Here is a 15288-nt window from a genome sequence, read left to right on the forward strand (position 1 = left end):
AAAGCATAACTTTATCCTCTAGAAATTTATGGTATGGCGTCATTTTGAGAGTCTTGAGCTGGAAAGCACTTTCTCACGGTGTGTTGATGGAAGCGTTTCCAGCTGTCCAGAGAGCCGAGGCCAGCACAAGTCTCCAGAGGGTCGCTTTGGGAAACTGCTATAGTAACCGGTTTTCATCGCAGACTCTGCAGTTGCACTGACTAAATTTTAACCACTGGAACTTTAATGGTACAATAGCCTAAAGTCTTTTGAAATTTTAAAAGCAAGTTCTGGTGGTATGGGATAACTAGGGAGTGTTGTGTGGCTGGCTAGCAGTGACAGCTGTGTGTGAGCTAACCACAGCCAAGATTTTGGAGTTGTGCTCATTACAAAAAAAAGGTTTATACATTGGCCAAAATAGTTTACTATTAAAATATTGACTATTTGTGTATTTTCCACACTTTAAACTGGGGTATTTTACACAGCGTGCTTGAACTAATCCGTGCCCTGCTGATGATGGCTGTATTTTAACTAGGCCACTTCTCTTTGTGTAGTGTCTTCCTTGTCCCTAAGCCCTGCTCTGAAATACTGTCAGCTGCCTTTGTCCCCGCTCAGTGGCCAAGCTTAGTGCATACCTTCACGCAGAGGAGAGCAGAGGAGAGCAGAGGCTCCGGAGCTTGTATTTTCTTTTGGGGGGGGCGGGGCGGGCGGGATGTTATTTGGTGATCTCAGCCTCATTCACCAAGCTTCCTGCATGGCAGCTAAGTCATTCCCACAGGCTTGCAGCTGCAGTTTTACAACCTGCCAAAACCAAATTGCCTTTGCACTTGAGAGCTCTTCTTTGAAGGCTTAGGAAACGTTATGACCTACAGCTATTACAGCTTGGGCTTGGCTGAGACTTTCTGTCCTGTGAAGGAGTTGAAGTTGTAGATTGGAGTGTTTCTGACGCCTCCAGACCCAGCATCGCATAGACACCCTTACAGAGGACTGGAACAAGCTGCCTGACCGTGTCTGAGGCAGTATGTGTTCCTGTTCTGGATTTTGTTTGTTGGTTTTTGGTGTTTGGTTGATGGTGGTGGTGGGTATGTGTGTGTGTGCACGCGTGAAGATCTCAGAAGACAACTTCAGTCAGTCCTTATCTTCCACCTTATTTGAGACAGTAGGATCTCTAGTTTTGCCCGTGCATGCTCTAGGGTGGCTGGCACGGCAGGTTCCAGGGGTTCTTCTCCCTCTCCATCCTCTTGTAGGAGTGCTGTAACTGCTAGCATTACTATGTGTCCAGCTTCTGTGTGGATTTTAGGAAGTCAGACTCAGGTCCTCAGGATTGTGCATCAAGTGCTTTTACCGACTGACCCATCTCTCCAGCCCTGGTGTTTCTGGAGTAACATATGCTGATTGTGGCCCTCTCAGCTTATTAATACTTTGTGAAAACTACTAATAAAAGGAAGCATCAGCTGATTTAAGGAAGGAAACAGCTTGTTGGGTGAACTTAGAACAAAAGGAGTTTGCTTCTCTTTAATACACAAGTAACACTTGGCTCTTAGGGTTGATAAGAAATTTAGCAGATTATAAAGCATTAAGTACTTTGTTATGTCTCAGGTAAGTTAGATTTGCTTGGTTTTGTATTTGTATGTTTTCCTAATTCAGAGATCATATTCTTTGCTTGATTTCCTATGTTTGACTTGTTCAGTGAAAGTTTAGGTTTCTAGTATTCACTCTTTTTTTTTTTTTTTTTTGGTTTTTTGAGACAGGGTTTCTCTGTGTAGCTTTGCGCCTTTCCTGGGACTCACTTGGTAGCCCAGGCTGGCCTCGAACTTACAGAGATGCTCCTGGCTCTGCCTCCCGAGTGTTGGGATTAAAGGTGTGCGCCACCACCGCCCGGCTCACTCTTTTATATAGTTGTGATTTATGGGAGTTGTTCCATTTTGCATGAACTCTATATATGCATTTCCTGGTGAATATAAATTTCTATAGAGACTATACCAAGGTCAATGTAAGGTATTTATACTAGTATACACTCCTGCTTTTGGGATTTGAGAGTTTAGTTTCTCTACATCTGTTCACATTTGAAATGTCTTCTGTAACTTTCATTTTAGCATAGTGTTACACGGTGGATTTAACTTGCCTTTGCCCAGTGAGTAACTCAGTTGAGTACCTCTTTCCTGTATTTAAAGGCCTTTTATACAATCCCTTTTATGAAGACCCTTACCAAGACTGACTTCATGTCATGTCTAAGACATTCTCTTAGGCACAGGTATGGTGAGGCTGACTGTTGTGCTAAATAATTGTTAAAGGGAGAGACCTAATCTTGTGACCAACTTGGATATTGATATAATCTTTTCAGCTATCTTTGTGTGATAGACCCTATAAAAATCAAATCATATGTCATTCTTTTAAAAACATTTATAAAAGATTTATTTTATGTTCATACTTTGCTAACATGTATGTAAGCATACTACATTTGGACAGTGCCTCTGGAAGTCAGAATCCCATAGAAGTGGAGTGACAGATGGTGTGAGCTGCCATGAGTGCTAGGAACTGAATCTGGGTCCTGTGTAAGAGTCAGTAGCAAGTGCTCTTAGCCACTGGGCCATCCCCAGCCCAGTATGTCAGCTTGAATGTCACTTTTTTCTCTAGTTTAATGGTGGCATCGTAGTAGCATTCCTGAGAGCATAGGATTTGAGGGAAGAGGGAATTGTGTGTGAATGTTTGTATTTTCTGTAAAATCATGGTGTTTTATTATTTGATTATTTCTGTGTGTTTGAGTGTAAGCTCTCCTGTGTGGGAGCATGCACACCTTTGCACTTTTGTGGAGGCAGAAGAGGGCATTCTATCCCTTTGAGCCGAATCTCTGATTCTAGGGCTCACAGGTGTATTTATTAGAATGCTTTGAGATTGCTGTATCCTGACGCCCTCTTACCTGTCTTATGGAGCGGTGGCCTCACCTTTTTCTCACACCAGTTGAATTTGGAAGCAGTCTTAAGAATGGTATCTGCAAGCTTCCCGGCATTTCTTCTCACCAGACTTGGAGGAAATGGTATTGCCTTTTCTGTATAGGCTGAATCTTGTGTCCCTGCCTTCCTGTCACTCTGGTAAATAATTAGTTTTTATTTTCTTCCCCTTTCCCACAATGAAATAGAAATCTCCCAGGATGAGCATCCATATCTATTTTGTCTACTGCAGATGTGGGAAGAAAAAGAGCAGTCAGGGATGATTGCAAGATCTTTGGCCTGAGCCCTAGGAGGATGGAGCGGCCTTTAAGTCGAGGAGGAAGGCCATTGGAGCATGTTTGGAGGGGAAGGTCAAGAGTTCAGTTCTGTACATTGATCATGTTAAACATCTAGCTGCTGAGGAGGCACTAGGAAGTACAGATTGAGGGAAGAGGTCCAGGGTGGGTGGAAAATACTGATGCCGTTGGCATAAAGGGGGCATAGCAAACTGAGGTCAGATGTGAGTGTTAACGGTTTGAATCTGAAGTGTTCCCAGCAGGCTTATGTGTTTGAATGCCTGGTCCCTTGATGGTTGTACTCTGTTGGGAGGTCATGGAGCTTTTGGGATGTGGGGCCTTAGTGGTGTAAGAAGTTCACTAGGGGTGGTCTTTGGGGTTTATGTCTGCCTCTTGTTCCAGTATTGCTTTTTGTTCTGGTCAGCCAAGAAGCAAGATGCCTATCCTTTCAAGGACCTGCTACCACACCTTCCCTGCTATGATGAACTGAAGTCTCTAAAACTGAGTCAAATAAAACCTTCTTCCCTCAGGTTGTTTATCTCAGGAATTTTGTAATAGTGGTGAGAAAACACAGGAAGCCAAGTAAAGTAATTGTCGAGAGTAAGGCAGTCCAAGGACAAAGCTGTGGGACACTTCAAGGTCAGGGAGATGAAGATAAGGAGAGCTTTGGACTGTGATAGAGGAGAATATGGTCCACGTGAAGAAGGCCTTTCAGTCAAGCAAGGAGCATCGTCTGCATCCAGTGTCTGCTGGTAAGTCCCATAAAATGACAAAAGAGAGTTAACCATTGCATTTGGCATCATGAGGAGTCCATCTTGATGACTGGGTTGGGTACAATGGAGGGTATGAGTGCATGACTGGACTGAGTTTTAGGGGAAATGGGCACGCAGAAGAGAAACAAAAGGAACCTACTAGCTTATGGGGATAGAATCTTAAAAGTTTCTACTAAAAAAAAAATTCCTTAACAACCCCCCCCCCCGTGTGTGTGGGTGTACACAACTCTAGACCTTATCAATTACTTATCGACAGTATTGTAATGTCAACTTTTCTGATCTTGGCTGAATAGAAGTGACTAAGCTGGGAGCTTGGCTTAGTGCTTAGAGCTTAGTGCCTCTTCCACCTTCTCCTGCCCTCAAAGAGGCCAACTCCTTGAACAAGGTCTGAGTGAGAGAGCTCCTGTTTACATATCGATTATTCTGGTATCCTTGGGAATTGGCCATATCTCCTCCCAGTTTAATGTGGTAGAGTCCCTTGCCTGTTAGATATCGATCTTGTTCTGCTTTGCCTCATCTGTGAACCCCTAAGCTTTAGAGGACATGGGTTCTGTACCAATGTGCAGTGCCTTGATGGAGGCCGCTGTCTACTCACCAGTCCTCAAGTGGGTCTGCACACTCCTCTTGGGATAGTTTTGTGTAAGTGTTTTTAACAGATATTCTGGGAAGTCAAGGGCTGGATATTTTTAGTATTTTCTGCAGGATTAGGGTGTTTACTTTGTGTTCTCTGGGAATCAAAATAGAAACTAGCATTATCTTGTTGATATAAGGAGAGGGAAGGACTGTGTACGTGTGTGTGTTTGTGTGTGCACACACCTGCGTGCGTGCATGCGTGTGTGTATAAAAGGGACAGGAAGCATAAGACAGTGCCATCTTCCTGGGCTCCAGTTGTTTTTGTGTGATGGAGCTTAGAGCGTAGCCTCATTTCTGGCATCTTTATGCATGTTTACAAGAGGCCTTTTCTTTTTCAAGTGTAGATTATTTTGGGATGCTCTGATACTCCCCTAAGAAGTTTCCCAGGCAGTTGCCAGAGTTCAGGAAGTTGTCAGCTGTCCCTTTAGCTCATTTTTAGACAGGTCCAGCTTCTCGGTGCATTGTTACTCTTCTTGGCAAGCTTTAGTCCTACTCTAGTGATCAGGAAGGGCTTTCCATCCAGGGTGTTCCTGGAGGCTAGACTTCTAGTTTCCTGCTAGGACAGAGATGTCTGTCAGGTTAGGGGTCAGAGATACAATTGCAGTAAGTAAGCCGGGAGCCATATACCTTAATTAGGATACTTGTGTAAATGCAATAGGCTGTTGCTTCAGTGTATGCTTTAGAGGGTAGATAATGTAACAGAAAACTAGCCTCTACCACGTCCTCATCTGGCAAGCCAACAGTACCATGCATAGCTGGTTGTGGTGGCATATACCAGCACTCAGGCTGGAGGCAAAAAGATTGTGAGTTCAAAGCCACCCTGGGCTATATGGTAAGTTCCAGGCTGGCACAGACTGCAGAATGAGACTGTATCTAAAAAACAAGCCCAAACCAAAAGGAATACTGTGTGTGTTAAAAAAGAGCCCAGTGCACTTGACAGAGATTTCTGGAGCATGGTTACATATTTATCATTTAGAAACAAACAGTGTCCAAGAGGCGACTGGGGTGTTTTCATTTTGAAAATGCTTTAATAAGTGTTGACAACACTGTTCTGCAAAATGTAAAGGTACTATACAAATTCTTAATACAAAAAGAATAAATTAAAAGCAGATTTCTCTTTTAATTCTGCAACTTTGTCTACAACATACATCTTTTTCATTGATTACAGTTGAACAGAATCCAGTAAAATCATTTTACATGCTCTACAGTCAGTTTCAGGAGCAACCTAATCTTTCCCCCCATTATTAAACTAGAGTCCATTTTACACAACTTGTAATAAACTATTGACATGAATGGATATGTAAAACTTTACACCTAGTTAACTAAGCAGTAATTGGTCATCTGATAGCACCTGGATGAGGTTTGCTATATTTAGAACTAAACTAATACTGAATGAAAACAACTTGGGATTTTAACAGTTTCAACACTCACCTGCATATAACAAAATAAACCAACCTGGCTCACAACATAGTCTTCTGGTTGAAACAGGCAATTTCTTACATGTACCCAAAGAATCCAATAGGGGCTTTAGATCAGACTGGGGGCTTCGTAGCTCATCTTCCTTTAAAGAAATAGGGATCTGTAAAGCGTTTGCAGGTGCTTGAATACAACACCTAGAGTTCACCACCACACTGACCATTTGTCAAGTCAGTCTCAAAGGACTAATGCTTATTATGTACATTGTATTAACTGAACACAGCTAAACAGTAAAACCTGTTTTACTTAATCTCTGTCCTTACTACCAGACTATCCTGATGGTATTCACAGCTCCCATACAATTCCTCTCTGCTCCCAAATGCATTACATTTTAGATTCTTTCTGCCTCTCTCATTGATCCAACGGAATTCAGAACTGATTTTCAAACTGTTATAGGTCTGTGTTATAACCTGCAACTATGTAACCTTGTCTTGTTCGTTGTTTCCCTTTGGACTTTTCCTGTTGCACCATAGTTCAGTCTAATTATTCAGGCATCTCCTTTTGGAAAACAAAACAAAACACTGACCCAATGTGTCACATTTCCTTTTAGGGAAGGTAGGGGGGAAAAATCCCCGAATAAACCTTTTGCAGATCTGATCAACATACTAGGAGCAAAAAAAAAAAAAAAAAACCCAAACAAACCAACTGATAGCCCCCATCTCTGTCAAGCCTCAGATTCGTTTTGTACCATTACCCAGTTTCCACCAATCTACAGGGTTACCCTCGAAGTGTCCGGGAAGAGTACTGTTTCTGAAAGTTGAATCATCAAACCAGCATGCCCAGCTCTGGGGTACCCCGCCTTGAATGGGCCATAGAAAAATGGCAGAGGAGGCCTAAGACCGCATGGTATGGGTGCTTCTGCCTGGTGTAAATGCTACCGCTTGGTGGCTTCCAGAGCTTTCCAAACTACTGCAGAGTAAGCAACAGGGATAGTACTTTCTGATGTCCATTTCTTACCCTCCTCATCTGGTGGAGTCTATTGTTTTTGGATTCACCTACATGAACAACAAAGGTTTTTCTTTTGATGCCACAGCCAACTTTTAGATCTGCTTTCTTCCCACAGAAGTACTCCTACCCTGGTTCCTGTTCCTGGATGCCTTTCCCACAGGAAGTCCTTACAAAGGTGACCCCCACAAGCCCCACGTATATTAACATGTATTACCTCCATGGAAACTTTTGTGCCTTCTTGAGTAACCCAGCTAAGACTGTTCACTGGTTAGTTATTATAAAATTTTGAGGCCTTTGAAGATTGATGGCTTTTTGGTTGTGTGTTAAGCATAGCTCAAAACACATGTAAACGGGCAGCTTGCACACATGCTTTTTTTTTTTTTCTTTTTTTTAATCTTTTTTCTTTTTTTTTTTTTTTTTTTTTTTTGCCTTCTTTTTTCCTCTTGGTATCTGTGGACAGAGGTGGTAAATCAAGGTCATGGATACTGCTGGAGGTGAATGGGCCCTTTGGGAGCTGAGTTGTCTCAACTCTGCTCTGCCTGCTGGCTGGTAGACACATTTAAAAAAACAATCTTCCTACCTAAGGGCATACTTGGGGTCTTTGACTAAGTGACATACAGGAGAGGTCCATCTGAGTTCTTTGTCACACAAGTGTTAACAAACAAAATGAGCCACGACAGTAAAACACTTGAATAGACTGCAATGTGCTTTTTCCCTTGGTTTCCCATAAAAAAGAAAATGAAACGCCTTGTACAAAGAAGAAAGGTTACACTTTTACTGGCTGTTTTCACGAGAGGACTACTTTTGGCAATGATCACCTTTAGCTTCTGACCAATCCCAAAAGGAAAGCAGCTTTGGGGACGTAGGCGGAGGCCCCTGTATCAGGCGGTCCTAACAGTGCCCTGCTCCTCCTCCGTGTCCAGACCGACAGATTCTGTGCCTGCCAGCCAAACCTCCTCCGTCTTCACGGTCCCATTAGGTTCATTTCCAGGCTCTCAGGTGGGGAGAAGTGGACTGGACAGGAGATGGGTCACGACAGGACATGATTTACAGATGGTGGACTTCTCACTTGTGCTGCATAGAAGCAGTTTAGAACTGAAAAGAAATTTCACTGCAGAAACAGTGTATTCCTCTTGGCCCCTCGTATCTGTTTATTGTTGAATGTGTCGAATCTTTGGCAGCATAGAACCAATTGTGACCCTCCGATGCGTCTCCGAAGCGCTGGTCTTCTTTCTCACTCTTCCCCGTAGGTACTCTTGCAGGCTGTCTCGTTACAGAATACAGAACATTTCAGGTGTAAACTGAATATCCCCAGGAGGCATCCTCCTCTTGAAGCGCTCAGCTGGCTTAAGGTGGCAGCTGGACGCAGCATCACCGTCTCTGCACACTGGTAGGTCTGTTTTCCATTCTCTACCAATGCTTCTCTTCCACAGGAATTGCGTGTGTTGGCTTCCCTGACAGTTCCTGGCCTGGAGCTGTCATGGCAGAGGGAAACCACCAAGGTGCCATTGAGGATTGTTGCCTGGCTCTCTGGGTAAGAGAGCCAGGGGACACACAGTGGGATCGGAACCTTCCAGAATGTCTCCTCAGTCAGGTTTTTGAGGGTGAAGGGGATATGGAGACAGGAGAAAAAAAGTGCCAAGGGCCGAAGCTGGTGCAGGTGACAGTGTGTCTGGGTAAGGCAACTGAGAGGCAGTGAGGTGACTCAGAATGGCGTGCGGCGGTCAGAAGAGGCCGGGCTGGCTCACACGAGGGTCCCGGGCTTGGCTTTTTCCTGCCCGTACCATTGGACATCAGCTAGCTCTGGATAGAGGGAGGAATCCAGGAAGCAGCTATCACTGTAGCTCCTGTGGACCCAAAGGGAGATGATGGGTTAGAAGTGAGGAGTACAGGTGGGTCCGTGTTCAGGGTACATGTGGAGTGACGTGCCCTCCACACATGGTGAGACGTGGAAGGCTCCATGGCACTTGGTGTACGGAAGGCGTTCGGAGACCAAGATTACACAAAGGGACCTCTAAAAACCTCAGGAAGTACAAGTTAACAATGATCACGTGGTACCCTCAGAAATGCTCATGTCCAGGCCTGAGTCTGCCTATGCTGAGGTTGGCACGGGGAGTGTACTACTGGGAACTTTGAAAGTCCCATCCATGATCTCAGATGAAGCCAGCTGAGGAGCCCCTGGGGCTGTGTTCCTCAGGATGACTTCCTACACGACAGCCAGTGGTTTGCCTTACATCAGACCCAAGGGTTAACTGCACTTCTGTGGTAAGTTATCACTGTCCTGGAAGAACAGTCAACACGTGAGCCTTGTTTTGTCTGAGACAGGGTTTCTCGGTGTAGCCCTAGCTGTCCTGAAAGACCAGGCTGTCCTTGAACTCACAGGGATCAGCCTGCCTCTGCCTCCCGAGTGCTAGGATTCAAGGTGTGTACCACTACCACCTGACTATGCTTTTTAAATCAATAATGTTATTTTATAAAAGTATTTTAAAAAACATACAGGGACTGGGCCTGTAGCTCAGTGGTAGAAAGCATGCTTAGCATATAATGGTCCTGTGCTTAATGCTCAGCACCAAAAAATAGTATAAAATAAAAATCTATTTCTCTACAGAGAAAAGTATACATGGAAGAAAACAGAAAGTTCTTTGGATAAGTAGTATTAGTAGGTTAGATGGGTGCTCCTCTAACCTACTAATTCCCTACTACCTAGGTATCAGCAAGTGCTCACAAAGGTGAGTGGCTGCAGCCCTACTTAAAGGAAGTCCTAACTGTTCCTAAGCTACCCTTCAGTTCCCATGCCTGGGGCCAGGGGCATACTCGGGATGGGTACCAGGAAGAGATGCCGACCTCTTCTAAAGAGTATCTCAAAAGCCTCCCAAGTTAGCTAACCCTGAAGACCATCAGCCACTCTTACTACTGCCTGATTTGCTTACTTCTCCAGGAATACATTGAGTATTTAATACTTTGTAAACATCCCTCGTCGTCGGACCTAGCAAAGTCCATGAAAGCTGGAAAAATCCCAAGCCATCTCCGAGTATTCTGGTCGGTTTCCATGACAGCCTTGTGCTTGGAGCACTGGAAGTCCATGAGCTTAATTCTGATTAAATGTGGCTTTAGAAGCAAAGGCAAGGCCTTAGTTAGGACACTGGTGCTGGGTGTGTTTTGGGGGTAAATGAGTGGATGATGCAGTTATACTCATTCTGCAAACAATGTCTCGCCACTGCGAAACTGGCTTTTGTAAATTGTGTCAAAAGAACCAAGAACTTTTAATGGGAAAGGTGGTTGGATTCTGCAGGAGATGTGCATGGCTCCAGGGAACGGTCCCTTCATAGTGCTCTTACGCCTGCCAGAGGGAACACGTGACCTATTAGGTTCTCCAGCCACACTCACTGGTTCAGAGATGGCCTTTGACTTTGAAAGCATGAGGATGTTTATTTCCTCGATGTGGGGATGGAAACAGCTAGGGAGCTCGGCCCTAGCTTTGCCTCAGCTTCCCAGCTTAGCAGCTTATACATGTTCATTTGTTTAAGCTTATCGAGTTGGTGTCTCTTTCCTGTGCAGCAAATACTGGTACAGCTTCCTAGAAACTTCTAGAAGTTGGTTTCTGATACAGTGTGATGTGGGCTCAATCATACTGTACATTGAGCACATACCAGAGGCTCTGAGAAGTTATGCGTTACTTTGTTTCACTTGGAGTGTCTCACACAGTATCACCTGTTCACACCTCTAGAACACATGTTGGAAAACACCATCTCACACAGCTCAATGTCATAGAACACATCTGAATCTCTTGTATGTTGGATCCTAAATAGTCTGAGGTTAAATCACTTTTTAAAAAGCGAGTAATAACTAAATATTGAATGATGCCATATCTCCCTGTACACTGTGAATTGAGATAGGGGTTTTAACATACCAAACCAATGGGCTGGACATATTTGGGTTAGTGAACAGTGCTGTAGGCCAGTGGTCATAAAGCCTCTGTGTCATCATGACTCCGCTGGCCAAGGTGTGAGCTGCTGCTACCCAGCAGTATTATCTTTAGTTTATTTTGAACGGATTAAACCATATTCCCACATGAGCTTTTTAAGTCTCTACCATCACTTAGCATATTTTAATCCCTTCATATAGGAAGAGAAAAATAACTCAAATTCAAAAATGTTGTGCCATCATTGTCTCTCAGTCCCCTCACTGCCACCAGAGGATGAGCTGTCCACCTTCCTCCCCTGCTTTCCTAATCCCCATTTGGCCAACTGTAAAAATTGTTCATGGTCTCGTCCTGTCCTGCATTCCAGGCTAAAGCGCTCCTCTCTCTTTACTGCTATATGGGATTCTTTGCTCTTCTCCCAAGCCCCGCTGGGATCCACACCTGTGGTTTTTGCTCTTGGAATGGTTTCTCTGCCTTACTGTAGTTCTTCAAAGCCAGGCTCACGAAGTGTGTGTGAGAACTAAAAGGCACCTCTCGCTTCTGGGTCTTTTTTAGCATTTTGACTTAAATTTGTAGAGCACTCAATACTTCTAATGTAAGCACTAAATACTTACTCAGGGTTCAGTTTTGTTTTAAACAACAGTGATGCTGTTTTCATAGATACTACTTACAAACCTGGTAAACAACAAACCTCTACAACTTATTTTTTGTTTGTATTTAAAGCCTAGAAAGTCTAAATATACTATGGTGATTTCTTCTGGGAAGGAGAATGTGGACTATTCTACATCTGATGTAAAAACACACATCCAAACACATAGCTCCACATGTATCTAGAAATAAAACATAAAAATAATAGCTTCCACACCATTCAGACATTTCCTACTGGAAACTATGACATGGGCAGAAGCAGCACATATGCAGGACATCTGGATCACACACTCGTGGGCAGTAAGAACAAAACGTTCCCTTACAATACCTCTATTCATCAGTACTTTGGTGAGTTGGAGACTCAGACCCATCCATGATGGGAGAGTTTTCTGTTGCTTCTCTGAACAAAGGAGAGCGGAAGGAGGAAGAGAAGAGAGTTCATGTTACATAGAAGAACCGGCACACATGATTAGTAGCTTATTAACACCCCGGAAAGACCCACTGGTTATCCGACACAGTAAGAGGCATGCAGAACTTTCAGTCTCCATCACTGAGGGACAAGACCTCATTAGTTATGTTAGGAAGGCAGGGTGGTGGCAATTTTTACCCATTGTCTTGTTTTCTTATCACATTATTCTTGAACAATTCACAATCTGGCAAAACATTGGACTTCAAGAACAGTATCTTTTTGTTTCCAGTTTGTTTAGAGCTCTCACTGGCTACATGTGATAAAGGAGGCATGTACAAGGGCTGACTTGAGTGAGCGGGGTGGGATGGATGCTTGTAAATGTCAGAGCCTGTTTATTAATCAAGTGATACAGTCAAATAGTTGGATCAGATAAAACTGGGTATGGCCCAGGAACTTGCAAGGGTCCACAGAGGATTCCAAGAGTCCTATTTGGATGCTTTGGTTTAGCCATTAGAGGTATACAGATGTGTCACTCTTGTATGAATTAATCCTGGGAGACTCTTAGACCCTAAGCCAAGAAGCTGTCTGACTTCAGAGGCTACAGCTGTAGAGAGGATGGTATGAACAAGTGTTGTCAGTGACTTGTAATATAAACAGAGAGGTAGCTACTGGCAAAAGCCACACTGAGGAGTGGACATGAGAAATGCTGTAGTTGTAGGCTGTGTGTTTTCTTAATTTGAAAAGAGTAAAGAGGCAGCATGGAGTGGTTCAGTGGGTGTCCAGTCATTGATCCTAATGACCCGAGGGCTCATTTAAATACACCCAATAGGCCCACCCCAGAGCTTCTGATTCAGTTTTGGGTAGGCCCAAGAAGATCCCAGGTGAAGCCCAAACTGCTGGCCTAAGGTCCACATTTTAGAACCTACCAGAAAAACATAAGGTATATGATTCATTGTCTCTGTCTCACTTGTAAACCCAAAAGATCTAGATCCTTCCCTTGCCAGGGAGCAGACAGAATTCCATGAAACTCATTTATGTTTGGAAAAGCTGTCAGCCTTGGTGTTCGCTCTCCTCTTCTCCACTAAAAATGAAGGTTCCAGAAAAGGCCTGGTGTCAGCTCTCTGTAGATAAATGTGGAGGAGTAAAGATGCCAAGCGTGGGAGCCTGAGCAGTCAGTGGAACCAGCTGTGGGACTGTGGTTTTCTCATAATTCAGCTCACAGCTGTCAGATTTCCCCAGACATGCCCACCAATGCCCAACAGCCAAAGCTGCGGATTGAGCTGGATATGGGGCCCATTTCCAGTAACCAACAGGTGTTGACAGAATGTAACATCTGAGAGGCATCAACAGAAGAGAGGCGCAGGGTAGAAAGTGACAGCATGTGATAAGAACAAAGCAGGATACTTGTGTCTGCTTGACCCTTTGACAGGTCAGAGCATCCTAACCAGCCACTGCTTCTGCCCGAAATCCACACTTAAAGCTACAAACAAAAGCTGACTTCCAGTGTCAGTTATTTTGCTGTGTGCAGCCTCTACTTAAAGGTCTCAAGGTACAGGATCCCCTTTGCTGATGGAGAACTGCTTAACCTAGACAGGAGCCCTTTTTTCTCAGGATGCATCCCGATATTAAGACAGTGACCACACTGAGAAGCATGTGTAATATCTGGCTCAGGGTACTCCCTCCCACCCTTGACAGTTTGGCTTGGCATTTCAAGTTGGCCTTGGAAAAATCCAACGCTGCCTGGAATTGAATCCACTGCTTTGTTTGCCTTCCTGCAGCCCAGGAAATCACTACCTGCTTTTAAATAGAACCACGTAGAATTCATCCCCGTCAAAGACAGTAGGCCAGCTGGGGAGAAGGTGACAGCAATACGGGGAGATTCTTTTGAAAGGAAGCCTGAGGCGCCTTGGCACTCATTTGCCGACGCATCCTTCCATCCCTGGGAGCTCAGTGCTGCTGCTGGTCTTCCTAGCTAGTACAGTTGAGAGCCCAGAAGAACCAAGTCAACACTTTGAAGGACAACTCACCCAGTCTGCCAGGTCAGGATGTGGTGGGGACTGCTTGGTGGGGTGGCCCCAATTTCACTTGACGGTGTTGAGCTTCTCTGGCTCTGAGGTAAGGCAGCTGTATGTAGTTGGTGTGAGAAAAGCAGGGGAAGACAGGTCAGATGAAGGAGCTCATAACTCAATGGCAAACCCCATGGCAGACCTCCTACCATTGCCAGACATGGCCTTGTAGGCAGCGTCTCTGGCCCCATGACATAGTGGGGAAATACCTTGGTACCCCCAAATGTATTTTCTCCTCCTAACTACATTCCTTCATTCTGACTGAGGCCACAGGATGGCTTCTCCAACTGAGAATGGGAAGCCCCCATGTTCCTGTGGTGGAGACCTGCCTCATGACATTTTAGACGTGGCCCCTATGTGAGGATCATGCCTTATTGTAGGAAGGGCCTCCAAAAAGTCCTCTGCTGTCTCAGATTTTCCAACTGCTACTTCAATAACTCTTAAATGAACAGAGCTTTAACAGCTCATCCAAATGTAGGTGTTCTACCATCAGTAAACACACAGAAATCTAGTTAGGAGAACTTAGCACCAAATAAATCCTACTTAAATGCATCCTTTGCATTTTGACGGGTGGGGTGGAATCCTGTCAACCTCAGATACAATTTACTAAAATATTAGTAATAATATCTGCCTGCCATCATCTAGTAAAGCATATCCCCACGAACGGCAATTTTGAGAGGATGAAACAATCCTATCCTTTTGCCATTGGTACTTAACCACTGGATCTAAGAGGACCAGAAGTGATCATGACCTTCTGATGCTATGCATAATGTATCCATTCTCAGAATCTTGCTGGGAAGCCAGTGGCTTGGTTTCTAAAAAAATAAACAGAACAGGAGGAAGGTGTAGGACCTTATAGGCTATGGTGCACCCAGGACTGCCTAGATCACTTGTGGTCTAGTCTCTGGCACTTGTTTGGCATGTATGCCCTAATGAAAAGGGCAGTGGGGATATGGAGGCAGAATGTATTACTTCTTCCTTCCAGGCTCCAAACTACCTTTCAGATGACATGCATCCCCAGTTCTTGGTTTTATTGTACTGCTTACTATTTGTCTCAGAATCCTCTTTTTCTGCCTACTAGAGGGAAGGGTAGTGGGGTTGTTGTTTTGTTTGTTTTTACCACTCTCTAAGTGGTATGAATATACAAGTGTGCATCACTGATGTAGCAAAGGTAAATGCTAAGCTAATGTTGATTATTAGCATTGTTA

General features: G+C 44.2%; 1 protein-coding gene across 1 annotated transcript in view; it reads right to left on the reverse strand.

Annotated features, from left to right (window-relative positions):
* Positions 1–6701: 6701 nt before the first annotated feature.
* Frmd4a (FERM domain containing 4A) overlaps positions 6702–15288 on the reverse strand; it is a 175627-nt gene continuing 167040 nt past the window's right edge. Inside the window, 2 exon segments of the mRNA XM_059263573.1 lie at positions 6702–8882; positions 14042–14138. Coding sequence (XP_059119556.1) covers positions 8780–8882; positions 14042–14138 — 200 coding nt within the window. The 3' untranslated portion in view covers positions 6702–8779.

The sequence above is a fragment of the Peromyscus eremicus genome, chromosome 5 (assembly GCF_949786415.1).
Source record: "Peromyscus eremicus chromosome 5, PerEre_H2_v1, whole genome shotgun sequence".
NCBI classification, from domain to species: domain Eukaryota; kingdom Metazoa; phylum Chordata; class Mammalia; order Rodentia; family Cricetidae; genus Peromyscus; species Peromyscus eremicus.